We start from the raw sequence: 27,900 nt of genomic DNA on the forward strand, positions 1-27,900 counted from the left end.
TTTGTCTTTCTGAATACCAGAGTTAAAGAACGGACAACACAGCAATTAAATTACTTCAGAATCAGCAGTTCACTTCACCCATAAAACAAGTGAATACACATACATGACACTGAATCAGCCAGAAGGAGCCTTCATCTCTCAACACACCATGAGAAGCACAAAATGGACCAAGTCGCAGGATAGCTCATATGCTTTTATTGTTCATATTAGGAACTTGCCAAATAAAGTGCTGTATACTATCACATTCACTGACACCAGGACAGGATTACAGGTGCTGTAAATACTATATAAGGAAGCTATACCTAGCAATATGTAGATAAAGTGCAAGAGGGCGAAAAAGAAAGTGTTTCTCTCATCTCATTCTCTCCTTTCATTAACTAACTCTTATTGGGCCTCAGTGAAGAATTAATCAAAGTTTGATTAATCTTAGCATTTGTGTTAACCTGCTTATAGGTAAATGTCAGAAAAGTTACCTTTCACTTAAATGACATTCAAATAACTTTTTCTCCAACCATTCGGGCATTTATTACACTGTCAAACTCAATTATCTTATGTATATTAAAAAATAAAATTTTTGGCAGAAGTGGTGGAGTTGTATTGTTCAAGTCGCTGATAGCAACTCAGCAAAGCATTGAGAGAGTGCAAATAGGCCACGGTGAGGAAAAGCATGGCAACTTTAAATTTCAAAAAGGACTCAGACATGTTTTGGGGGTGTATAGGACAAAAAATTCTGCTAGTTCCAAGTCAAAATGTGAATATTCTGTCAACTGGCAGATAGAGACCAGAGAGAGACATCTCACAGGTTAGCACACATTATCATGATACAGGTTTTGCATATTTTGTTTTGCATTTAAGGATATAAATTCAGTCACAAGGCACATTGGCTGCTCATGAACACAAAATCCCCCAGTTTCCTGAATACGCTGCTGGACAGTCTATGCTCACATGTGCAACACAGATGCCATGTTGTGTCGAGCTGTGACAGGTTTGCACTAACATGAGACGAACGCCTCTGTTGTGGCTGGGACGAGGGCAGTTTATTTGGATATTAGGAGCAAAGCAGACACTTTGGCGGCAAAGTGAGCATCTGTAGACACATCACAGGGACTCCAAATAAAAAGTCACACCTACTCATACAAAAACTACAACAACATTACTGTTATTTCAAACAGTGGTTCTTTTGGTGTTGAACTCTTAAAGTGGAACTATTAATGTCTGTTTACAGGTTTTGGGGAGTACTACTGCATATGAGAAAAAAAGTTGTAAGAAGCCATTTTGGGGCTCCAGAGGGAGCTGAGTGAAATATGATAAAAGTACTCAAGTAATGGCTGGGGCTAAAGTGTGAAAATGAAAAAAATCTGGCAGCTTATCAGACCCGTAGCTTGCTCCTCATCTCTTCTTGAGACTGGGTAGTGAGCAGAATGATTCTGTCACATTGTTTTATTTGAATACTTCATGGAGAAATGCAGCTCTCAATGTGTCAGAAGAACTGCCATTGTGCAAACTACCCACTTGACAGCATTTGTGCTCAAGTGCTTCCGCATTTCCTGTGCCTCTTATGATCAGTGTCATATTTTCACTTGCATTAAGCCAATCAATGCCACACGTCACAACTTCCTGATTGAACTATTCCCATACACACTCACTCATCACTCATCTAATCACAAATAAAGATAAAAAAGGCACCGGTTAGTTTTTTCCCCTGCTCATTTAACACTGAAGTACTTTATTTCATCATAGGTCCTTCTATTTGGAGCTGTTCTATATATACTGTAAAATTATAATGCAATGCAACATGTGAAACTGAATATGTACACTTCATGTAATGGCTCAATTCATGATAATGGCATAAAGTAAAATGAGTGTGTATGGATTATGTTGAACTTAAAAGCTGTTTGATGAGTGAGGTGAATTGTGATGCACAAACATGAAAAATTAGCTTCCGTTTCTTAAAATACAGTTTTATTCGTGAATTTACACTGATTAGCAATACATCTAAAAGCAAATCCATTAGATAACCATTTATATAGGATTTTCACAGGTCACAAAGTAGCTTGGCTCATTCTGGCATGCCAAAGCAAAACTTGTTCTTTTTTAAAAACAAGAAAAAAAAAAAGGTGGATTGAGAGGTATTAGTAAAGCAAGGTGCAAACAGTCAGAAACAGAAGAGGAGAAAATAAAAAGGATGCAATGCACATTCAGTTCATCTGGGAGCAATGTATGCTCATAAAATGGTTAATTAAAAAAAGCCTAGTGCTCTCTGCAAACTAAAAGAAAAAAGAAAGCATACTGCAATACAATGGAGGATGAAAAACTTTCCAGGAGGAGAGATGGTATGAAAGAAATAATAAAACATGGTGCGTTAGTGTCAGGTTGTCCTTGCCCCTGCCCCTCTCTACTACACGCACTTCCATTTCCAAACTCACACCTCCCTTCTCCATCTTTCAGTTGTGTGACATCGGCTCTTTGCCCAGAGCCAAAAGCTATCGTTTAACACAGCTAAAATGTGTCCCTAAACCCTCCCTCCAAATCCAATACTTCACATTGCTAGTTGGGATATTGGTACATCTGGTTAAACTGCGGGGGGGGGGGGTGGCTTTGCAGAGTTCAACTGTGGGTCATCTGACAGTTACAACATGATGTGTTTACTAGAGAAATTACATGAGGGGCGGCTGAAACTGAATGACGACGGGCTCGCAGAGCGATCAAATAAAAATAAAATGTCCATATGACCTCCTTATAATGTTCCAGTCCCAGGAGGAAATAAATGGCAAATTAGGCGAGGAAGCGTAGCTGCTGTGAATGTAGCTACTGGGGGAAGAAAAAAAAAAAAAAAAAAAAAAAGTTGAGTATTTGGGAGCCTGAGGGGTGTTGATGCAGTCACTGGGGTTATTTAACAGAGGTCTTTAGGGTCCTTGACGCCCGAGCAGGCAGACGATAATAGCAACCCTTGTCTAATTGTTAAAAATAATGGAGGAAAAAAATTACAATATGGCTTTAAAATACACACACAAACACATCAACAAAAAACACACTCCACGACCCATGGTTCTTGTTTCAGCTGACGACTGCAGATAGTTTGATGTAGTATTTCAGCACTACACTTCCTGTTGTTGTTTTTGTATTTTTCCTTGTTGAGTTGAGAAGAAGTAGAGATCATTTCTCATGTGTGACACCAATGAAAGACTATTCTTTCTCGCTTTATTTGACTCACTTTCTGGGTCCTGACCTTTCGCAGACACCATGCCTTGCTTGCTACTTGCACAACTTTTACCAAATACTTCACAATCTCCTTCACTGGTGAAACCACCTGCAACTAAAATGTGTTACATACCTCAAGAAAAGTGCAGCACAATAAAATAAAAAATATATAGTTAAAAATCTATAGCCAACATATCCAGTTTTCATATATCTGTTATATAGTAACTTTGTGTACTCTGAAGACTAGAATATAATTTGAGCAATCAGGCATCACTACAGAACATAGTCAGCCATACAAATTCAGTTCTTGCAAAAAGAGAAAACATGCGTAACATCTGTATTCTCTGTAAAAGCTTAGAAATGAGTACAAAACAGAGTGGACTAATACTAAATTTGTGTTAAATAAAAAAAGATCAAATTTCATGAGATGACAAACTAGACACAAACATGATGCTTTACGAAAATTAGATCGTTTCTTCTTTTCTTCCATTTAGTTTGGCAAAAAACCCCAAAAACATTGAGATGAAGAGGGAAGATATGATAATGCTACATAAATATTGAGTGAGTCAGCGCTATTTGAGATAACGTCAACTTAGTTGTGATAGCTGCAGTGTTCATCCTCACTATTTTGTCCAGTCTAGTAACCCTTTAACTCATCTGTAGCTCACCCACAATCTGCTGAAGAGAAGGTTTGTACCAGAAGCCTGCGCTTAAAGAAGCTTGGAAGGTGTGAGAGAGCGAGCAGAGAGGAAACTTCTCTCAGTAAATAAATCAACACAAACCCTGTGGCTGCTTTTCTAAGACCAGTTTTCCAGTGTGACTTTAAATTTGATGCGGCCTCTCAGTTCGCTACGCAGACTGGGGTGACCAGAATGTAAAAAAAAAAAAAAAAAAACGGGGGAGTCTTGACAGAAGAAAGAAGGTTTGGTTTCAAAACTTGTGCAGTTTTACAAAACTCATGTTGCAATCCAATAATTTTCTAAATTGGATTTTGAAGCAAGAAATACGCAAGGTGGTTTCAAATTCTATTTTCAGCCTGGGAAACAATACACGAGGAGCCAGTTATTCAGGATCTAAATGGCCTCAAATGACACTTTACGGCTTCCAAGGAGCCCTGTTGGAGTACTGCATAGGTGATCAGGTGTAGACACCCAACACCCTCTTCTTGTCTTTTTTTGTTACAAACCAATTTATTTTTTATGGTACTCCGTTCTCCTGGTGTTTGCACAGAAAACTTTTTGTTAAAAAATTCAAATAAAATTCAAAACATAAAAGGACATTGAAAATGAAATAAAAACAGACATGAAAACAGAAACGTGGCTGTCGGCCCTCTTTCTTCCTCTAAGCAGACCGTCTTCCTGACTGCCTTGACCCTGCCTCCCTGTCTGCTCTCAGGCCTCCATCTTTTCTTTCTTTTTGTTCTTCTTCAGGAAGGACGGGGTGCGGAACTTCTTCTTCTTCTTGGTGTTGGGTGACTTGGAGGGCGAGCTCTCAGGGGACAGTGCCTCTTCAATCTTCTCGCTGGAGCGCACTGTGATCTCCACACTCTCCACGCTGGTGGTGAGGTGGCTGACGCGCTTGGACAACTCCTCGTCCACGTCATCATGGTTGTCTTTGCCGTTCATCAGGCCCGTGTGGTTCTCTGAGGGACAGAAGGGGAGTGAGACATAGGTTAGGTGAGGGCAGGGAACAAGAAACAGAGGACACATCACTTCATCCCGTTAAAAGATAACTTCTACTACTAATATATAACCATATGGCTTATCCTTTATATTGACTAGTGCAAAGTCGAAAGTGTACTAATGCGGAAGAGTAAATAATGTGATGCTGTGGTAACATGTTGGGAAACACTGATCTCCCACTAAGTTTATTAAAAAGTCAAACAATAACAAGCACACACAATGCAATTTCATCCATCCATCGTCAACCGCTTATCCTGTGTACAGGTCACAGGGTCTAGAGCCAATCCCAGCTGACATCAGGTGAAAGGCAGGGTACACCCTGGACAGGTCGCCAGTCAACAAGGTCAATTTAGCCTGCATGTCTTTGGGTGGTGGGAGGAAGCCGGAGCACCCGGAGAGAACCCACGCGGACACGGGGAGAACATGCAAACTCCACACAGAAAGGCCGGGGCAACCGGGGTTTGACCCCCCCCCAGACCTTCTAGCTGTGAGTCAACAGTGCTAACCACTGCACCGCCACAATGCAATTTCAGTTTAAGAAAAAAGAAACTAACAAAATATAACAATAATTAAATAAATTAAATTAAATAGTTAAATGTGTAATAGACATACATTTAATTATCTGATAAATCACTTTTCTTTTTGCATTTTCAAACTCAAATCAAAGTACTTACAAATACAGCAGTTAGTCCATAGAATATATTAGGCTTATGAACAGTAAAATGGTACAGAACCCATGTTTTTGGACAAAATGACACGTAAAATGATGCAATATATAAACAACCATATAGTATAAACTTGTGTCATCTGCTGTTTTACTGTAAACATAAAAAGGAATTCTAAAAGCTTCTCCAAAGTTATATATTTTTTGCAGGAATACTGTATTGGTTGGTATTATATTTTACAGCCGTTCATGTCATTCTGTCTACCCCCTAAATTTCTGACTCTTCTGTCTCTTATGTAGTAAATGTGAGTTTTCCTGTCCCACCAGCCCCAAACACACTAATACTATGTGAACTGTGTTGATCTTCCGCTTCCCACAAAGAGAGGCACTGTCCCCGTGCTCTACATATTTCGTAATATCCCAGCGGTAAAACTCCAGTGACCTGATAGCCCAGAGAGACTGTCCTCCTTTTACCTTAAAAATATGGGGCTTTGAACAGTGGACTACACCCACTCCCTGAATGACTGTTCACGTAACAGTTTTGCCCGTGTTACTTCCTTGTCTCTAGGTTGCAAATGCAGGTTAGGGAATGCAGGGCAGCGGCATCATGTTACTATGCCAAAACATGAACACAATGACGACTTATTAGTTATTTTCAATTTAGCACAAAAAGGTGGCTCACACTACAATTGACCTGGTTTTAGCACAACAACTGGCGAACCTCACAGCCGTAGTGTCAAAAATATCCCCTGAGGCATGTGCTGTCGTGGGTTAATTGTTACTCGTTGTGTGGTTTTGTATGTTTGCGCTGGAGGGAAGCTGACAGGGAGTGAATCCCATAGTGTCATTATATACAACCTGTAAAGAGGCTGCTGTAATCTCTCTTGGAGGCACACCAACTGGCTTCAAATGTCAATTCAACAATTCAATACCCTCATATCATGTGATGTGACGTCATAGCATGTTCATGTTACCAACTCTGCAGGTATGTGATGTTTTACACCAAAAGCTAGAAAGATGCAAAAAATTGCATTTTGATGTGAACATGTTTTGACAATTATAGGTAGTGACACGTATAAGGATGCTCCAACATTAAAAATTTAAACTTGACTTCATAGGTGTTCTTTAAAAGGCATAGTTTTACATTTTGGGATACACATTTATTTGCTTTCTTGCAGGTAATTAGACAAATAAATAGACACCACTCTGAAGTCGGAGTGTTATGTATGGAGCTACAGCCAGGAGAGTATTAGCTTAGCTTAGCATAAAAACAAACAAAATGTGTAACACTGTAAAACCATAAACTGCTGTTTGTTTTTTTTATGGATTAAACAATGGTGTAACTGTATTTCCTTCCAGTCTTAATGCTAAGCTACGCTAACTCATCTCCTGTCTACCACCACTTCACTGTGAAGCGCTTTGAGTTTCCATGATAAAGCGTTATATAAATGTAATGCATTATTATTATTATTATTGTAGCTCCATACTTCCTGTACAGACATGAGTGGTTGATCTTCCCGCCTAACTCTCTGCAAGAAAGTAAATTAGCTTATTTCCCAACGTAAACTATTACGTTACAAGCACACCCAGAAGAAAATAAGGAATAAGCAAAAACTGACATTTTTGTAACTGAATGCACCACCAAGGAGGGCCTTTAAAAACAGTTCAAGCTTGATTCTCATATTATATTGAAATTAACGGAAATCAGTCGACGATAAGAAATGAAACAGTCTATAATCTTAAATATATGAAATATAAATGTACGCTTTGAATAAGTGAGTGCTTTAAAGGTTAGCTTGGCTGGGTAAGGATGAATTTTCAGCAGGAAGCAGTTTCAGTTATTTTAAAAAAATATTAGTGCAGTACAAACTTATAGCACAGATTAGTTTAGGCGCTGCATACTGAGCTCTTAGTCCATTTCAATTTAATGCACACGCACACACAAACACACCAGATGTTCAAAACACACAGCAAGGCAGTGAAAATCATTCTGAAAAAGTCTCTCTCTCTCTGAGTGAGTGAGTGATACCTTCTTTAGCTGGAGTGCTTTGCGGAGACTGGGTGAGAGACAGAGACTGAGAGAGAGTGGAGCCGTCGTCGGAGGTTAGCTCGTGTTCTCCATCTGTAGGGAGGGTGAGGAGGGTGTCGAGGGGCGGTGAGGGATGGATAAAAGGATTGCAGGGTGGTGTAGAGGATTGAAGTGGGTGAGTGGGATGAGAGGTTGGGGGGTGGAGGGATTTGAAGGGTGAGAAGGGGGTGAAGGAATGGGGGTGGAGGGGGGTCAAGAGATTAGTGGTAACACATGTTAGAATCAGTCCATGCACAGCTGCTTTTACACAAAGTTTACAAAACCCTTGCCTGCTGATCGTCAGGCTCTCGGATGCTCCATTGCTAGTTTATTATCTGTTATCTTCAGGTGGCTGAGCGTGCACTGTAACATTTTGTTGTGCCATCACATCCTAGTGATGGGACAGATGGCCTGAACGGTAACCTACGGGCTGCAGTTTGGATCCCCAGGGCAGCTAGTGTGCCCTGCTACATGCTACCACACAACCTGCTAAAAAATAAGGTAATTTATTAGCTCTTATTAATCAATTTTTAAATATATGAGGGATGAAAATACAAAACTCTCCAGGCACTTTTACATAAACTTTTAGTGGAAACACAGGAAGCATTTTTGCCTGATGTAACGCAACAACTAATTAAAACACTAATTAAAATGAACATTCATTTGTTCATTTTATATAGGACTTAACAAACTTGTGCTAACTCATAATACCGTTTCTATTGATAATGGAAAATGTTCTTTGTATAATATTGTTGGAGTTGATACTAACCATATCATCCTGATGTTATCTTTACCTAATGTAGACTTCATAAGGTCAGAACTCTGCTGCATTTTAAACCATAATCATGCCTAAAAATAAAGACTTTTAATGCCCTTGATATCCTTACTCTACTTAAGAGAACCTTTTTATTTTCCCATCAGTTTTTTGTTTTTTTAGCTCTTATCTCCAACAGCACCTTATGGTTGCTGGCTCTTAATGCATGAAAAACAAATTGAGCACTCAGCTTTTTGTACCTCTTACATGATTAAAAAAACAGCTTTTAAAACAAGTTTACTAAGTACAGTAAATGTTACATTGCAGCTCAGCATTAGTAGCTTCATTAAACACTGTTTAGTGTGAATGAATGACATTCCCATATCACTTTAACACATTCATTAGCACATTCAGGGTTACACATTCATTTGGTTGAGGCGTCACAGTAGTTCACAACTCGTTCATGCACAACATATAGGAGGTGGTGGGCATAACAGTATGGTCTCTGTTCTGTATGTGCATATCAGATGTTAGATTCATACAGTTGAGATTTGAGGAATGAACTATATCACTAACTATACATATAGAGTAAGCTGCATACTTTTTGTCTTGTTGAAAATTAATCAATCTGATGAAAGTGCATCTTGCACATCACTTATAGTAGCTCCTTTTCAATTGACAGCTGCAGTGTGTGTGTGTGTGTATATATATATAATAAATCAGGCCATTACAGACGGTCTGCAGCTTGCATCCAGATTGGCCACCGGGGATTCATGGGGCTGTGGGGGCAACAGTGTCATAGCAACGGGCTCCGCTCATGTGGCGGGTGTGAAGACCTGCTGTCTGTACGGTCTGCCATCTTAGTCATACCGGCCCCTCATAAATGTGCAAATGCGCGCGCGCGCGCACACACACACACACACACACACACACACACACACACAGATACTTGCACCATGGTTCATATGCACATAAGAGCATTTGGATGATCCTATAAATACACAACACATGTGCAGGCTGATGTACACACATGTATATACATGCACATATTAATCTGGTCCAATGTGGCAGGAGCCTGAACAGAATGGGGACTAGTAGGCAACCCCCCCCATTCACTTTCTATTCACTTTTGATTTTCTCCCTGCCTCAATGAAAGGCAGCGGGACACCGGGCTAATATGATTAGTATTGACCATCCTGTGTGTGTGTGTGTGTGTGTGTGTGCAGACACAAGGTTAACGCAGATGAAGGCAGCATTGGAGACGTGTGGACAAGTCCTCGCGTTAAAAGGTATATAGGTGTGTCTTTGTATGCGCTACCCCTGGCAGTGTGTAAGAATATTGCCACTGGGATCGCTGCTAAGGCGACAGCAGTACAGACCAGAGATTATATGGATGAGAGCACAGAACAAACTCAAGATGTACAATAATCAATCTGCAAGTCAAGATTTGAGGAGGGAGAATGACAGATTTGGAAGTTTTTACAAATCCTGATTTGATCTCAGTTTGCAATCTGCTTTTAGCCGATTCTGAGCACTTGAAAATGTCAGATGGCGCTTGTTAACATCTGTAACAGGCTTTAGCAGGACATGCCCACATCTGGCTGTTAGGGTCTCGTGTTTTCTACAGTTGAAAGTATTTTTGACGAATGAAAAAGCTCATGGAGCACACCAGGAGGCAGCCTGCCACTAATTAGAAGGAGGAATCTACTAGATTGAGACTTCACTTCTAGGTCAAATCCAATAGATTTTATTCTCAGTGTCTTTCACAGATAAAAACTAGAGAGGAACTCCTACTGAATTTTTGAGGCTGATACCAATAATTCCAAGATATTGGTACCATAATACCAATATCTGGGAATAAAAGAAATTAGATAATGGTATACTGGACATTTTTTTCACATGGACACCTCAGACTTTGTTATTAAAGAGTTGTGATAAAAGATATGTATGTTGGGAGCAGGATGTTTAACAGTTGAACAATACAGTATAATTTTTTTTCAAAAGACGACAGTAACAGCTATTATGGAAAATTCTAAACAGTAAACTAAACAATGGACTATTATAAATAATTATAAATCCAAACACAATAAATTAAGGTTAAAAAAAAACATAAAAATGCTGCTTATAAAACATATATTGCTGCAATGCACAGCAAACCAAAATGGCTGTTATATATCAGCAGGCTCCAATACAAACTGCCGAAGGACGCATCTTTGAGGATAGCAAATCTCAACTGCTTAAATCTTGCTGGCTCAAACTATGTACTCTTCCTGTGTACTTTCAAAGTGTGGCTTATAGATTGATTATTGATTGATTATTGATTGATTGTTTTAACCCCGCTCAATAATTTGTTGTCAAATGAACCTTCACAGATTGATAGGATTGTTTGCTGCTCACACAGAGGGACAAGTCTTTGGCTTTGAGTACTCTGTACTCTGTGTGTGCGCCAGTGTGTTCAGTCCATATGTCTCTCAGTGTGCCATGGCTCTTGTGGTGTTTGCAAGTTGAGCGTGAACAAGTTCAGAATTAAGTCCACACACCTATGAACATTAATGAATTCATGGACTGGTGTGTGTGACTCTGGAGTTTTGTTTAAAAGTGTGTGTTTGATTGTGACGTACCGCTGAGACCCAGTTGCCTCCTCTCCACGTTCTTGTGGTACTCCGCCATGTCCTTCTCTGACAGCTCACTGAAGGGGTTGGGAGGCAGGGGAGCCATCTGCTCCTCCTCTGTGGGCACGTATGGCTGGGGAGGAGACAGGGAGAGGGATGAGCATGGAGCACACACACACACACACACACACACACACATACAGAGAAACAGTCAGGAGACTCATGCACGAACTCTCTGAAATGCAAAAAACAAAGCACAAACAAACACACACAAACAAACTGATGTAATCATCAGAGTATAAACGCATGCACATACAAAAAACAGATCTCTCTTTTTCCTCTTTCTCTTAGACACACACAATCACAGACTGATTTAAACACACAAACAAAAAGAACACACAATGATTTACACACTCCTGAAAGCAAACACACCCACTGTGTCTGAGAAGGACAATCATTCATTCATTACAACATAACTAAGGCTGCTCATATAAAGGATAAAAGTGTCTACCACATCACACAGAACTCATCTAACCAACTCTACATAGAAATCCCTCAACCAATTAGTCTGCAAACCCAAACATCTTTTTAACAGACTGCAGAGAATAAACACACCAAAAGCACGTGTACGAATGCAGTTTACGCTAGGAGCACCGTCATACTCACAAAACAGGTCACACGCATGCACACAAAACACACATTTTATAACATCTATTATTATCTGCTTAAATTTCTGTGTAAAAATATGTCCCAAAAAAACATCATGCTCTGACACAACATCTCAACGAGTGTAACTTGGTCTGAGGCAGAAACAAAACTGGTGAAAATTCATTTAAAATAAACACATGCAATGTTTTCTTTTCTGAACAGACAAAAAGGTGGTCAGATAAATCCACGAAAAACAACAACAAAAAAAACACTACTGCAAAGAGCAACAATTCGAAAACACTTGTGCATATTTACCAGAACTTTTATCTGCACCAGATCCTTCAAGACAAGACACCAACCACAATAGCATCAGCATCGACATTTTGACCTTAACCTTTCATATGTATTTGTAATTGTCTCTTTAATCATTACTCTTGATGAGTAGTACATGAACATACCAAAGGTTGAAACAGAGGTTGAAAAATGTGCTCATTTGCCTCCACCTAGTGGTCAAGAGGTTTCATTAAACTGGCAGCAGCCCATACACAACAACAGGACACTGACACACGTTTTCACTTGTTTGTATGACGTCTCCATGACTCCTTGACTCTCCTCCATGTTGTGTTGCACCGGCGACAGATTACACCTTTATCATCAGTCTTAGTTCATCATGTTTAACGACCTCAGGTAATGCCCAGCACAGCACTTCCAAAATTCAAACATGAGCGGAGGACTAATCAGCCAGAATAACTGAAAACACCTTTGAGTTACTGCTCAGTAAACAAGTAATTAGGGAAATCTGTGATGTTATTATTCCTTCAGTGCAGCAGGGAGGCCAAGTGGTTCAATAGGCAATAAACCACTGCATGCCCATTAACAGACATGTTGTGGACTTTTTTTGGAAGATTTGGTGAAATCCTGAAACCTAAATGCCTCTGACTTTGAGTACAAAGGAAAAACACTACTGAAAAGCAGCTATTGTTTATGTTGTTTTTGCAGTGCATTATGCAGTTTATAAACTCAACAAAAACTCTGATTTAGTGTTTTCTTCAAATTTCAGTCATTACTTTATTAACAGAAGAATATTCTGAGCTGTCCTTGGTGCCAGAGAACATTTTATTGTAAACCAAGTAAACTGGTTCCTGGTTCAGCAAGAAACAAAGTCATTTTCTGCTTGGTGATTTAAACAGTATACAGCAATTTCCATTAATTCCGATATTTTGTGTAACTGGATATTTCTATTTTTTTCTTTTCTTTGGTGCACAGCTATAGTAACATTTAAAGGGATAGTAAGTGACGGTAATCCACTACACTTTTTGTTAAATTCAGCGAGTATTTTCTCACAGTTTGCTAGCTCTCCATTTTGAGTTCTTGCTTCTGTCTAAGACCCTCTGTCTGGCACCAGGGTTTGGCTAACCAAGTGAATAGATTTTTTAAAATAATATTACATGAGAGAGGAAATCCTCACCCTTCGCGGTGCATCAACAGGGATGCCTGCAAGGTGCTGAGAGCGTGGCCCTGATGTCATCACATCAAAACGGTTCTGCTCTCTGATCTGTAAAAAACACAATGACATCATCAGGAAAGCGTATACAGTGACTTTGAATTATTCAAAACTATGGTCAAAACAATTTAGAAATAAATGAGTGAAATGTTAAACTTTGCACAGATGGTGCTTACAGTTTTTATGGGTAACAATGATTCATGCTGAGTGAGGAAAGAGTTACACTCACTTTGTTCCTCTTCTCCAGCACGTCACTGGGGTTTGTGTTGAGAGGGACAAACTGATTGGGGTCCTCGATCCGGATCGGGGTGCCCGTCTCGTCTGCCTTCATCCACTGTAGAACGAAGGCAGGTGAAAACAGGTGAGATCAAACTGTCTGCTCCAAATAACAGAGACCAAGCACTGTAAACGTGTAAAATCTATTGTCACGATTGTATGTAACCCTATATATAGTACTGAAAACAATGTTATTATAACCAGATTATATCAAACAACAAGACTCAATTGTAATAATTTCATTGTTATTATAAAAAATCTTTTTCACTTTCTATTTAGTGCTTCTATTTTTTACTACTGATTATTCTATAATATCCTGCACCTACGTTGTATTAAAAGGATGGAATACAAACTTCTAGAGTCTGATAAAAAAAAACTAATGAGTTGCATTATGGGAATCACTATTATTATGGGTTTTACGTCAGGATATGTAGTGTCCTCTATTGAGTTCAGCAAATAAGTGTACTGCAGTGCCTCCTGCTGGTTAGTCAGGAGCAGTGGTGGTAGAACAGGGGATTTCCACAAGGCCAAGTAAGCCAGGTGAACCGAGGAGTGGTGTTGCCTTCTACCGCTGTAGTATTTTATTAAGTATTTTATTACCGTTTTTGCCTTTAATACAATAAATACAGTGACTATGCTTTGTTTTGTGAAAAACTAAACACTAAGTAGTAGAACATTTATAGCTAGCCTAGCTGGGAGTGGTTAGCACAATGACTGTGCATTTTTTGTTTCTTCCAGTTGTGTCTCGCTTGTGTATTGGTTATATTCTAAATTCTGTGTACCATTTGTGCTTTTGTTACTGTTTTACAGTATGTGAGACTTCATTAAATTATCAAGAAAAGTTACGCCTTGAGTTTATTGGAGGACTTCACACTGTTAGCTAAACTGTCTAGCATTGAAAACATGCAACTCATTGTGAGGACAGTAAAGGATACTTATGTGTCTGCTGCTTTTATTTTTAAATATGTCAGCCACCCAACTTTGTGGAAGTGCAATAGTAAGTCACTGTAGTCTTTTGAAAGTGACTTTCTTGTTAATCATTAAACTAAATGCCTCAAAGGTAGGGAACATCAACCAGTGCAGCTGAACCACATTCGATGTAGTTCTCTGTTCAGACTGTAGATGGTGATCTAGCATCAGGTTTTAAACACTTGGAAACAACTGGAGTCAAAACAAAAGCAATAAACACCAACTGAGGATGATCTGAATGCCAAGTCAGGCTACAATGTACACTTTATGTTTAGGTTTATTATATAAATCCATATTCACATGTAATCACACAAACAAATACACAATGTAGTTTATTTAAACCTTAGAGAAGAGTTTTGTCAATGAGATAAAAACAATCAGCTCCATATATTTAGAAATCAGTATAAAATCTGAAATCTTTAATCCTCATGTTTGCTATCGTGTTTCTCACATCGACACACACACACACACACACACACACCCTGTGCTCACCGTGGTTGTCCGGCTGTTGTAGCGCTCCTCTCCGCCCTCCACGCTGACCTTGGTGTAGCTGTTGGGCGAGTTGAGCCAGCGCGTCTTCTCCCTCTGCTGCCGCTGCTGCAGGTACTTGAAGGGCAGCCGCGTGGCACAGCCGTCCCCTTCCTCATCGAACATGAAGGCTGTGACCGTGGCAGGGATCTCCACATCGCTCTTGTGCCTCGGCTTGTCTCGGACGATGGGGTGCCTGTAGGCGTGACCTGTCCTGTAGCCCTGCAGCAGGACACAGGAACACACATACATTTTAGATTCACAATGAGCAATGACTAGGAAACAAAGCCGTATTGTCTCACAGGAGGCTGATTCATGTTTATGTAGTACCCATTTGACTTCTACTCCTCCATCCACTCTTTCTACTGGTATCCTGTTGACCCCATGAGGAGCATTAAATGGTCTTAGCTCAGAGGTCACATAATTATACATCTACATACATTGTTTTTAATTCAGTTTATCATTTTTACAGCGGAAGAGACTGAACTGAACCAAATTTATAACAGGAATTAGCAATTCCTCTGACTTTTTCTTCCTATAATGCTGGATGAGCTGCCAGTTTCACAGTTAGTCAAATGGAAAAGAACGGGAAAAACAGTGTTGTGACCACAGGGTTTCTGGCAGCACAGAGGACAGAGTCAGAGAGCCATTTCCTGTCTGACCCTTTCTCTCTTGCCCCTCTCCCTCCACCCCACCCTTCCCCCTCTCCTCTTTATCCCCATCTTTCTTTTTTCTCTCGCACTCCCATCCCCCCCCCCCTCTCTGTCACTGAACTCTCACTTGATCCTACAGTTTTTCAGACATTTTTCCAGGCTTGGCTTGCCAGTGAAGTTCAGTTCTTTTCCTTTTTGTTCTGTTCTATTCATCTTAGTTCCATGGTCAAGTTTGACCTTTTAACTTGACTTGATCCCTTTTCATCCACTAACAGCTGGGCTGCCATGCTGTTTTCCTGCAACATCCTGCTTCACATTCCCTATTTGTTTTACACATCAAAAAAAGGAATGTTTTTTTGCATTCGTATAATGGTTGTTAGAGGGGATAAGGAGAATAGCTAGTTTATTTTTTGCCGTCATTCTCATCACTCTGTCTTATACTGAAACCCAGAGCTTAACCGATACAAATGCTGTGTTTGTAATGTGTGACAGAAAAGAGGGATGCCAGGGGAGACACAGATGAGCCGTTCGGAGTCTAGACAGGGCGAGAGGCAATGAGAGAGGCCGAGAGGGGAGAGAGCAGAAGAAGAGAAGGAAGCGTGGGAAAAGATGAAAAGTGTGGATGTGAGAGGCAAAAGAGGGAGACAGGAATGGAGACACAAAGGAGGCAGAGACTGACGATGAGAGGAGCTCAGATAGAAAGAGAAAAAAGACATTTACCAAATCTCCCACACTTAATGGCCATGAACAGTAACCTATAAGGACGGACAAAGCATCTTTTTGTGGTGATGCAAAATTATCATTGCTTCTTCAAAATGCCTTTCTCCCTTGCCTTTCTGTGCCTAATTTCTAATTGTGTTATTTAATGAATATCTCCTTCCTTGAAGTGTTTCTGTTCTGTGCTTCCCAAATAACACTTGCCAGTTTGAGAGCACCAAGTACTGCGGTTTTCATTTTCTGTTGCATGCATTTAGGTTTCTGTAGGGGGCGCACTTCTCTACCGCTGCTCACCCATGGAAGCAAACACTGCACTTTGTAGCTTTAGTCTCTCAGGGAAGACTTCAGTGCAGTGTTTAAAACAGTAAATGTAACACATTTATGAAATGCATATAGGTTGTGCCACTTGTCTTTTATCAATCAATGACAAATAACAAAGACATTTAGTTCACTTTAAAGTTCATCACTTTAAAGGACTCTCACTAAGCCACAGTGTGCTAAGATTCAAGAAAGGAAAAGAAATCCAGAGTACCCTTTCCTTCATGTAATTTTAATATTTACATGAATTGAATGAATATATATTTTAAGGTAATACACAGAAGTGGAGTGAAAAGTGAAGGTTAAGTGTTTATACAAAATCTAGTCACTTAATGAGCTTGAGGCATTATGATAAACAGGTGTGTTCTTTTCTTACCAGTGTGTGTCAGATATACAAATCTTCTCACTTTGCTACCTGTGGACTCACCAGGTTATCCAGCATCCTCATCAGAGACTCAAACTCCAGCTCGCCAATTTTCCACTTGTACTGGGAGGCCATGTTGACAGCAGCCGCTGTAGCGACATCGAACACTCGTGATTTGTACTTCTTCTGGTCCAGCACTATGAGGTTGTCCACGCTGCCAGCACACGAGATGGCATTCACCTACAATCACAAAGCAAGTACAGAGGGAGAAGCGCGTGAGCCTCTACGGACGACTGGCTGTTTACACAACACAAAATTCACAGAAAGGCTTTCCTCTCTGCAAACATCTGTGGCATCAGATCATCCACCTAAAATTTGAATAAGCAGGAACAGATTTCCTGATAATTTTCCACACAGAGGACAGACACCATTTACCAAAACGAAAATGAGACACTGCTCAATCTAAAGCCACCATAGCACCAAGGGATATACAGTACATGGCATACAACAAACATGGTTGGGGGATTTATTAATAGAAATTAAGCTGGGCTTTGCAGGGTGGATTAATATTTTCTTTTGCTTGACCGGGGAGAGTCAATCAGGAGATTTGGTATGCCTGTTACAGCGAGGGACACAACAACACCTCCAAAATCCTCCACACAAGTGCACCAAAGACACGCAAGAGTCCAAAAGCAAAACATCACAGAGATCCCACACCATACGTTAACTTCAGCTGTATATATGTCATTATGTCTCTCATAGCTCTGCCACCTTACAACACAAGTGACCACGTGTCATGATAATAATATCTGCTGATATAAACACTGTAGTGACATCACCCATTATGTTGAAATGTGCTCATTTTAATAGATTTTGAGTGGATTTTTTTTAACCTATAATAATACATTTGAATACTGTAATACTAATTTTTTCAATGTTTAGGTCGGTTTTGTTAAGTTTGGATTCATACTGCCACCACATGGAGTGGCAGAATGGACATTTTAACTATTTATCTACTACTTATAACTATTTCAGCCATTTATCTATTACTTTAAGGTAACTATTTCAATCTATTCATTTTAGCTAACCATATCAACCACTAGCCCTTATTGTTACATGTAAACGTACATGTAAATGTAATGTTCTAGTGTTTAGGTGTTAAATTAGTGGACATATCTATGTTATCAGATTCTTTTATCAAATTAGTTGAGCTACTTCTTACAATCTTATCACATGTTCCCTAACAGTTGCAGAAGTACCCCCAGGAGGCATGGATGACAGAATTCATCGCTGTCATATTGGCTTTTTAAGATACAATGCATAACATATGAATGTGAAATTGAATATCAACTGACAATTAACACTGAATCAATAATAATTCATTTCTCCTGCCTGATCTAGATCTCCTGAAATCCCCATCTGCCATCCTCCTATCAGCTTTCTTACTGACTCAATAAATAAGGAAGAATACCCCATCAACTTGTTATTCCCTTCATCAAACCCCCAATAGCTGGCTCCAAGACTGTTTAGCCAACATATTCCATTTTCCAAGAGAGTATGATGCAGGGAAGCTGAGTGGTGCTGGAATGTGCTGGGTACAACAACAGCAGTTAGATAGTTTGTGTGTGTACCTGGATTTCGCAGGCATACTGGACATTATAGATGTAGTGAAAGGCCTCTTCAACGGTTTCCCCGAGAGCAACCACACCATGATTCCTGAGCACCAAAACCTACAAAGAAACAGTGAACAGGAACAGCAGATCAAACAGAGTCCAGAGGTCCATTTGTCTAACTTGCTTTTGTTGTGATTGAACATGTGACGTGCCCTTTAACTAATAAGTAACCATCAAAACATTTGATTCCATGTGTTAAAGGTTCAGTGTGCAAGTTTTAGTGGCATCTAGTGGTGAGGGTGGTGAATTGCAACCAGCAGCTCACGGTGCATTCACATGCTCCTCGGACGGTATATGCAATACGAGATTTTGCATGAATCAAAGTCCTGTACACTTGTTTATGTTTATGTCCATTTACACTTTATTTCTCTTTATGAAATCAAGGAGGAAAAAAATATTCTGAATATTCCAACACCCCATTAATGCACCATCGGTCTTTGTTCACACCTCCCTTTCCAAGTGCGCAGTAGATGCTGCGGTAGGCGACATGCGCTGTCAGCTCTAAATAATACGTGTGGGATCCATTTGTCCACATTTCACTTCTTACTTCTAATAAACCAGTCAACAACTACTGCTAACGTTACTTCTTCTTTATCTTCTTAAGTATTCAAAATAGTAGACGAAACAAGCTCTGTTGTGCCATTTGTCCATTTGGGCTACTGTAGAAACATGACAATGCAACATGGCAACATCCATGTAAGGGAACCCGCGGTGTACCTAGATAGAAAACATAATGGTTCATCATGTAAGGTCTTTATACACCACTGAAAACAGTTATGGATATTATATTGCATTTTATCAATAGCTTCACCTAAATATAACTGAACCTTTAACATGAGTTGGGCCACTGGATGACATTGTCAGGACCTGGCAACAGAACGGTGTTGGAAATTCCCTTGAATTCCCGCCAATTTAAATTCTGTTAATCTCTAATCATTTCAAAAGAAGCAAAGTGCAAGCCCCTCATATGGCGAATCACATGCAGGGACAGAAATCAGGAGGTACAGAAGGTAATCGCAAACATCGCTGACATTTCAACAGGATGTGCTGGTTTGACTGTTTTGCTACTGTTTTCCTATTTGAAATACACCACACCCTGATAATTAGCTCATTTCTCTTTCTTGACTGCAAGGACAAGGAATAAAAACCTTCCTTGAGCACATCAAAAATACCTTTCAAGATATCATGTCTACACATCACAGGCTTACAAAGTATTCAAAGTTTTCTGAAATGCTCACTCCCTGCTGTCAGTGGGAGTGTATAGAGTTTTTGGATGAAAGAGGGTACATAGTCACAGGAAAAGTTTGACGTTTTTTTGGAAATCCTTTTTTTTTTGCAATTATTAGATGAGAAAACTGATTCCACTATCCATGTATGTAGATCAAATATGAAGCTATAGCCAGCGACCTCATAGTAACAAAAAGATTTCAGGAGGTCACGTCTGCTGGCCAAGAAATAGCTTGGCACATAACCACTTGTAGAATTACAACATGTCGTTTCTACACTTCGGCTTCTGGATTTAACAAATGAGATATAACAACTTAGTGAGCTTTAGAGGTGATGGCAGGCAGCTTGTTACCTTTAAACCAGAGCCAGGCTAGCCGTTTCCCCCCTGTTTCCAGTCCTTGTGCTAAGCTAACGGCAGTTTAACTTCATATTTACCATACAGACTTGAGAGTGGTATCAATCTTCTCACCTGTCGGCAAGAAAGCAATCAAGCGTACTTCTAATAAGCAAACTATACCTTTGAGAACAATGACTTGCTCTGTGCTTAGATTTCCTGGTTATCCTACCTTTGTCGTAGGCCCCAGGGCCTTCTGCAGCTCTCTGCGCTCGTCCTGGTCGTCGAGGCTGCCCTGGTAGTTGTAATATGCGATATCACCCAGGATTAAAGCCTCCTGGGAAATGGGCAAGATGCCACACTTCATAGATGACACCTAAAGCAGAGACATATGAGAGATAAGAAGCTTCGACAGGTGTGTTACAGCTGTTTTATTCATCCGAGTCTGCAGCTGACAATCCTCGTAGATGCCTCTGTGTGAAGAATACTTTGAAACTCCGTACTTCTCTGATGACTGCAGAGATGAGCCTCTTTGTTGCAGTCGAGCGCCCGCATCACAAACACTTTCCATAACAGTGTCTATTCACAGATAATGTGATATAATTGCACCGTTCAAATTTCTAAACCTCCCTGAAACAACTCAACTCAAAATCCAACATCTGAGTATCCCCTGTGAAAAAGAGCTGCAGGAGATCTGCAGTGTTCTAGTGTAGCTTGAACTTACGGCAGCCGTGGCAGGTGTGTGCACATGTATGATGCAGCGGATGTCTGGACGCATGGAGTAGATGGCAGCGTGGGGGCTGAAACCTGAGGGGTCGATCCTCAGGTTGGTGGAGCCCTGTTCGATCACATCCCCAATGATGTTGACCTTCACCTGGGGAAACAAGGAGAGGAGACTAAGCCTGTGGATGCTTGATGGATTTCTGCCCTGAAACTAGAGCTGGTGGATGGTTGTTTTTACCCCAGACCTTTTTCCATTTCTTAACTGGTGCAAAGTCACTCAAACACAAGCTAAACAAGCTTTATGAACACTCGATGGCAGCATCATCTATCGGCTCTCCTGAGAAGGGAGGAGAGGGAATATGATGAGGCTAGAGGAGAGCAGAGGGAGACATACTGTAAAACTAACCATACCCACAAGATCAGCGTAATCAAATCTGCCGAGGCACTAAAGCACATCCAGAGACTGATACATAACCAGATCCACCCCCTGATAATCTGCCAGCATTAACTAAGACGACATAAACAAGTCAGAATCAATGAGCATGATAACAGAAATCAGATTATCAATGATTCCTCCTCTGTCCACTCCTCTCCAGGAAATTAATTGGAGCGTTACCAGGAAACATAATATACCCGGGGAGTGGACATGATGTCCTTTACTATGACAACTTCATTACTTGCCGGTTCGCAGTTATTACATTACAGGACGGCAGAGGAGAGCAATGGAGGGAAAGATGAGACCTGGAGGGAAGAGAGTTGAATAGCCAGAGAATAAAGACAGATAACTGGACAAAGAGACTGAGGTATAAAACCTGAAGGAAGGGCAACGACGAAACTGTGTGCCGATGTCAGTCCGCGCTGTAAAACCTAATAGCAAACATCAAACACAGATTTGCCAGCAGACCTTGTACAAAATTGCTATCACCGTAACCACATGTTGTTCTGTGATATAAACCAGAACCTACTAGCTCACATTTCCCTTCTATAATGCAAAGTCCAAGTGTGTGTTATCACAACAGGAAAGGGCATCAATCATCCAGTCTGAGGCTAATGAGATACACCCAAGTCCACTGAAGCCGGCTGAATACATATAGGGTCGCATATTTTACTCGTGTGCTTCGATTCTGCTGCACTTTGCTCCTTCCTTGAGAAAACTGTGTTCCAGGAGTAACTTATTAAGCAGAGGGTATACCGGGGAAGGGTGCTGCAGTGAAATTCAGGAAAGGTCTGTGAGCACTTCAATACACTCACCAGCTTCCTTACCACAAAACTAGTGCAACAGGAAACCAGAATCAATGTTGCAACTGAACCAGTTGTAGTATGCAGCCCTACCGAAACATTGTGTCCATAGAGTACTAACAGTTAGGGTTAACACAAAATGCTGATCAAAAACATCACTTTTTTTATTGTTTTTCTTTTAGATTTTCCTGGCTCTTGTGTGGTTTTATTAAAATAACAAAGTAATGCATTTGTGAATTTGACTTTACATACAAAAAAAGTGTGGAACACATGTACAGTATCTAGAGCATACAACATGTCTCAGTATTAGAACAAAAACTCAGGTGTTGTGTTGGCACTGAATAGATAAAAAACCAGGGTGGACTCCACAGCTTGCTGGTGATCTCTGGGTCAACTCACGCTGAAAGTCCTGACACATGTCCTGAATGGTGCCTTTTAACAGCCATTCGGATGTTTGGATAGATGACTGTCTATTGATCTTTCGCCCAGCATAGGAAAGTGAATGACACCAGCCGAGCGTAACTAACTACCACCATCTTTGTTTCCACACAGAGCCACAGCCACAGCCAGCTGTCAGGCGATCGAACATTGACTGGGTTACATCACATGTCCAGTACGGTATCAGTTCACCCTGTCACGTCCTTAAAAACGCAGCTCCCCGACGCTGCTGCAGCCTGTCTGTCCAACCAACCCACTGTGTTGAGAGGCCCCTCTGACGAACATGGCACTTCTAATTATAAAAACATGCCTAAGGATGTGTCAGAAAGAATCTGAATTGTGATTCGCCCGGATGGAAAGCAGATGATAAGAAGTCCTTAGAGGAGAGTGGAGCCTGAGGAAGAATTGTGGGCAAACTGAACAGCTTTAACCCGACTTTAACATTCTGACTTCTGACATAACTAAACTAAATGATGAATATTACCAGAAACACTCAGATAGACCAAACTGTGAATTTGCCTACGAACTAAAATGACCCCGCCTTCATCTCAGAGCTCAAACAGAGAGATTGAGAGGCCAGATGAAAACCAACCAAAGCCAGTTGAACTCCAGCCTCTCTCTGACACCACAGCCTCCACCCAGCTGACCCCAACACCACCTCTCGCACTCTTTATTCTGGGTGACTTCCTCTTAATCAGTGTCTCTCTAAAAACTTGATCTCAGCCATGTCACTATAGAGATCATCGGGTCAAGACAGAAGGAAAAAGATGACGACGAAGAAGAAGACCACGAAAAAGACAAAGACAAAGAAGAGGCAAAGGGAAGAGATTACAGAGAGAGGGGAACACAGCAGCGACAGACTTGCATCAAAACACAAGCAGACTAACACAGTCAGGGAAATCTGAGAGTGCCAGACAACATCATTTTGTTGTGTCTCCGTCAGCTGAAGTGCTGCGGTCATGGTTCTCATACAGACAACCACGACAGACATGAATGTGGTCCAGATCCATAAACTAGCATTGTTCAATTTTTAATGAGTTTGCCAAATATATTTTTTAGACGTAGCCTACATTTTACCCTTCTGTCTTCTATGATTTATACAATAAGTAGATGTTGCTGCACAAAGACTCATTATGAGCTATTAAACTTGGACTATGTTTGGTACCAGCTTAACAGTACTTCAGCTTACACATTTGGACATTTTTTTTCAGAGGCACAAGGTGAGTCATTCTTTGAGTCACTAGATGTGCTCAATGCGCTTCATTTGAAGTCCTGGTAGGAAACAAAGCTACAGCAACTCTGGATTGGTAAAACCCTTTTCCTTTGGTTGTGTGATACAGTGGAGGACTATTTAAGCTGCTAGCCATTGGCTGTCGTTTTAGCTAACTGTTAGCAAGCTAAAGACCGTAGACATAAATGGATAAATATACAAGTATATTCTTCCTTATACTACATTTGGCGATAAAATGCTTTCCCGAATTATTCAGCAATTGTGATAACGTTAACTACAATATCCTGCTTTACTTCATGCAGAGAGTTAGGCAATGCAGCATCTGGATGTCTTTGTTATTTTGAGCCTGTTAACCACAGCCACTACATCTTTTATTGAGGTTGTAAAGTTGAGCCAGATATTATGGAAAATATTCATTCATAATTTATTTATTTAACCTAAAGCAGGTAGTTAAGTTTAGCTCTAGAAGTGATCAACATACATACACAAACTCTTTTCATTTTAGGTTGTGACTTCTGATTGACAGATATCATATTTTTTGCACTCTATTCAGCATAAAGATGAAATGTTTTTTTTCCCACCAGGTGAATTTTTTAGTTGTATTCCAAAGTAACTAAGCACAAAGATATGTGAAATATCTATATTGTGAAAGATATTACTGTAAAAGTATCTTTGTCTCTGACTTGTGTGCTCGATAGAATCTAAACCAAGCAGGACAGCCAGTAAGGTGTAGCAAGAAGATGTTTAAATTATAAACAGACTTGGAGGAGAATAAAGAATAAAATACATTTGTATGACTTTACAAATGCAGATAAATTCTCTCTTTACTATCTTTGCCTTCAGGCACTAACAGAAAGCAGATTACCAGCTGGAAGTGTTTCATTGCATATATCTGCCTGCCAACCACTTCGGCAGGTCAAACAGTGAAATCTGCCTGTCAGCAGTATGGCTACTACATCCAGCTGTCAACCCACACCTGCAACCACACAACACAGGTGTGTGAATATTTGCAAAGGTGGTGAATATAAATTAGGAGAGAAGTACGACAAAGCGCAGAGAACAAAGGAGAGAGAAATGCAGCAGATATGATCCTAGTTTCAAGTGACTTTTATGCAAATGTTTGCAATGTCATTAAACATAAAAAAAAATAATTATTGGAGAGTTATTTGGCTTAGCTTGGTAGACGCCAATAAACATCCTGAATAAGAAACTGCATCCACCAGAAACTTGAAACGCATTCCAAGAAATCATTACTACTGGGTAAGATGATTTTACTGTTCTTTAGTGTCAGTTTTCCATGTTTCATATTCTATGGATTATACCTAGACAAAAAGTTATACATCTTGTTTTTAACACTGAGAAAACAAAACCTAATTAATTCTCTTTTTGTTTTTTTTAGCTATTTCAACTTAAAATACTGGAATAAGCAGAAATAAACACTGTAATCTGCAGAGAGTAAGTAGAGCGAGACAACAAGGAAAACAGAGACGCAGCCAAACGGATGGAAATAGAACCTGAATTACAGGGAGCTATAATGTAAGGCAGGAGGAAACTGCTAACAGATTATTACACACATTATTATTGACACGACATACCACTGTGACAACAGTGACAACACTGTGGTAACAGTGTTAGGCTGAACTGAAACTAGAAGGACAAAGAACTTGAAACACTATTTACTGACTTGATACAGGAAAGGAGCAGTGAAGGAACGCTCTGGTTGGATTCTGTCAATGCATGTGGCGCCACATATACAGACAGCAAGAGAGAGGGAGGCACCTTGTCTTTTGCAAGACCAAAACACTGAAATGAGGTTCATCTACTATTTTTCCCCTTCATACAATTCAAGGAAGTAATTAGAAGGAAGTAAATAGCTGATTAAGCAAAGCATTAGCCCTGTCCAGTGAAGGCTAAAACCTTCATAACTCAAAGCACTGTTGGCAAACACACACACAGACAAGGACATTGACACAGACAGATATTTACAAACTAATTTATGTGTTTCACACCAAGGGATTGATGCACAAACACAACACAAACAATAATAAATAAAAATCTCAAAAGAAAAATTTGTCTCCCAACAATAGACTTAAAATGACATCACCCGTAAAATTAATAAAATAACTAAATAACTATGTTGGAAACAGTCCACGGTTTCTCGTGTTTCTTACCAGGTTTGATGCAGATGCCTCAGCGAATGACAGTCCTCTGGGGAGGATGAGGATGTGGTCTTGCTCTTTACTGACTCGACCCTAAGACAAGATAAAGTCAAATCACTTTTTTGTTGAGGTATCAAATTGATTGAAATCTGACGGTGACTCTTATTCTTCTTTCTACTCTGAATACTGAGCAGACAAATTATAATGGACCAATGTCAAGTGAGCGATAAGTCAAAAGGAAATCAGGCTTTCATTTTTTGGCATGCTTCTACTGTATGTGCCAAGGTAATAAGGGAATACAGACCTTCCTTAATTAACTCTCATTGAAATCAATCTGCATATACTATATTCATTTTAGTTACTTCCTCATACACTTGTGTAATTTTCGCATCTATAAATCTATTAAAGCATTACATTGTGGGACTGCAAGAAGAAAGTAGTGTCCAAGCCACGGAAGTTTTGAGGGAACTATATAGTGCATACATTTCACACCGGACACTGAAATAAAATGGCCAACAGTAAATATAGTGCACTATACAGTACATATGATTTCAGACACGTCACATTACTGTCAACACTTTCAAGAATGCCTCAGTCATCTTACTGTGATGTAGGAATTAGCGAAGTGGGCCCAGCTGAACAGGTCCACCAGTCTGTAGAGGCTGGCCAGTTTACAGCGTGTCAGCTTCTCTCCTTTCACCATCGTGGTGGATTCCACTCCATACATGTCGTTGATCGGAGTGACCATCCCCAGACCTAAACAATGGCATTATCAGGGTTAAAAGAAAAACTAGTGTTTGCTAATCAAGTTGTATTAAAATTATATTCTCTCCTTTGTATTCAAGTCTACAAGAATAAATTTACTTCAATTGTGTGTACTATAGGAAATAAATGATGCACTTTTATCCTCTTTTCTGGCAATGGCAGCATCACAGGACCACAATCCAACATCAGTCTTTTTATCTAATGATGTATCAGACACATCTGGCTCTGAGTCCTAATTTCCACACTGAGGTGATGTAAACAGCACTCTAACCTTTAATACGTTGTTTACTACCAACGTCTCTTGGACTTACTCATTATGGGTACATTTTAAGGAAGCGCTAAACTGAACTGCTTTAATGCCTTTGACGTGTAGTTCGGCATTAGTTGCGCATTCCAGTGCTGTGATTGGAAGCAGACTTCACATATGGACTCCTGGACAGAATTCACAAAGGATCAAAACCCCTGAGAAATATGTGCAGCTCTTCTGGAGTCGGGGGTTGGTTCGTCTCTGGGTATTAATGCCCTTAACATACAAAGCTCATGTTTGGGTATGGAACTCCTCTTTTCAAATACTGATGCTGGGCTTTGTTGTTCAGTACAGTTCAAAGCAATCACACTCTGGGCAAAGGCGGCATGTTCTGCTAAATGTTAGTAGGGGTAACGGGCCACAGCACTGTGAGTACTAACTGAGAGGGGAGGTGTTGAAGCCAGCCACTGAGCTGGCCATGAAGAAGTCAGCAATCTGTCTGAGGGCCAGCAGGCCGGTGGGGTTGTTCCCCTTCCGCTGCTGCTCCTGGATCAGACTCTCCAACTCCTCCTTGAAGGCCTGGAAGAGAAGAGGAGAGAGAAAGAGTTGAGAGGGGAAATAATGTGTAATTGAGATGACACAATGTTTCAAAAAACTAGAAACAGAACCCTCAGATTTCCTTAAATCTAGACAGGAATGGCTATTTTATTAATATAAATTTTTTAAAAGCCGTTTCAAAAAACTTTGAGTTACAAGTTGAGCACGTAAGTCAGATATTATGCAGCTTAAAAACTAACTAATTTATTTCACTTTGAAGATGGAGTTTCTGTCAGATCAACTTTCTTGAACTGTAAATGAAAAAAGAAATGAAAAGACAGGGTCAGATAAAAGTTGGAGGAAGAAGAG

General features: G+C 40.1%; 1 protein-coding gene across 5 annotated transcripts in view; it reads right to left on the reverse strand.

Moving 5' to 3' along the window:
- Positions 1 to 4,076: 4,076 nt before the first annotated feature.
- add3a (adducin 3 (gamma) a) overlaps positions 4,077 to 27,900 on the reverse strand; it is a 115,799-nt gene continuing 91,975 nt past the window's right edge. For 4 of the 5 annotated variants that reach the window (XM_038713965.1, XM_038713966.1, XM_038713967.1 and 1 more), the window contains 13 exons: positions 27,435 to 27,573; positions 26,587 to 26,738; positions 25,995 to 26,075; positions 20,917 to 21,066; positions 20,425 to 20,568; positions 18,590 to 18,688; positions 17,022 to 17,198; positions 14,871 to 15,128; positions 13,363 to 13,467; positions 13,098 to 13,184; positions 10,991 to 11,114; positions 7,577 to 7,669; positions 4,077 to 4,843 (listed from right to left, as the gene is read on the reverse strand). In XM_038713965.1, coding sequence (XP_038569893.1) covers positions 4,593 to 4,843; positions 7,577 to 7,669; positions 10,991 to 11,114; positions 13,098 to 13,184; positions 13,363 to 13,467; positions 14,871 to 15,128; positions 17,022 to 17,198; positions 18,590 to 18,688; positions 20,425 to 20,568; positions 20,917 to 21,066; positions 25,995 to 26,075; positions 26,587 to 26,738; positions 27,435 to 27,573 — 1,860 coding nt within the window. In that variant the 3' untranslated portion in view covers positions 4,077 to 4,592. The remainder of the gene's footprint in view (positions 4,844 to 7,576; positions 7,670 to 10,990; positions 11,115 to 13,097; positions 13,185 to 13,362; positions 13,468 to 14,870; positions 15,129 to 17,021; positions 17,199 to 18,589; positions 18,689 to 20,424; positions 20,569 to 20,916; positions 21,067 to 25,994; positions 26,076 to 26,586; positions 26,739 to 27,434; positions 27,574 to 27,900) is intronic. The other variant, XM_038713968.1, reaches the window with a different exon arrangement.

This window comes from Micropterus salmoides, unplaced genomic scaffold, assembly GCF_014851395.1.
Source record: "Micropterus salmoides isolate LMB-PRFRI ecotype aquatic unplaced genomic scaffold, ASM1485139v1 Ms_hic_scaffold_12, whole genome shotgun sequence".
Classification (NCBI taxonomy): Eukaryota; Metazoa; Chordata; class Actinopteri; order Centrarchiformes; family Centrarchidae; genus Micropterus; species Micropterus salmoides.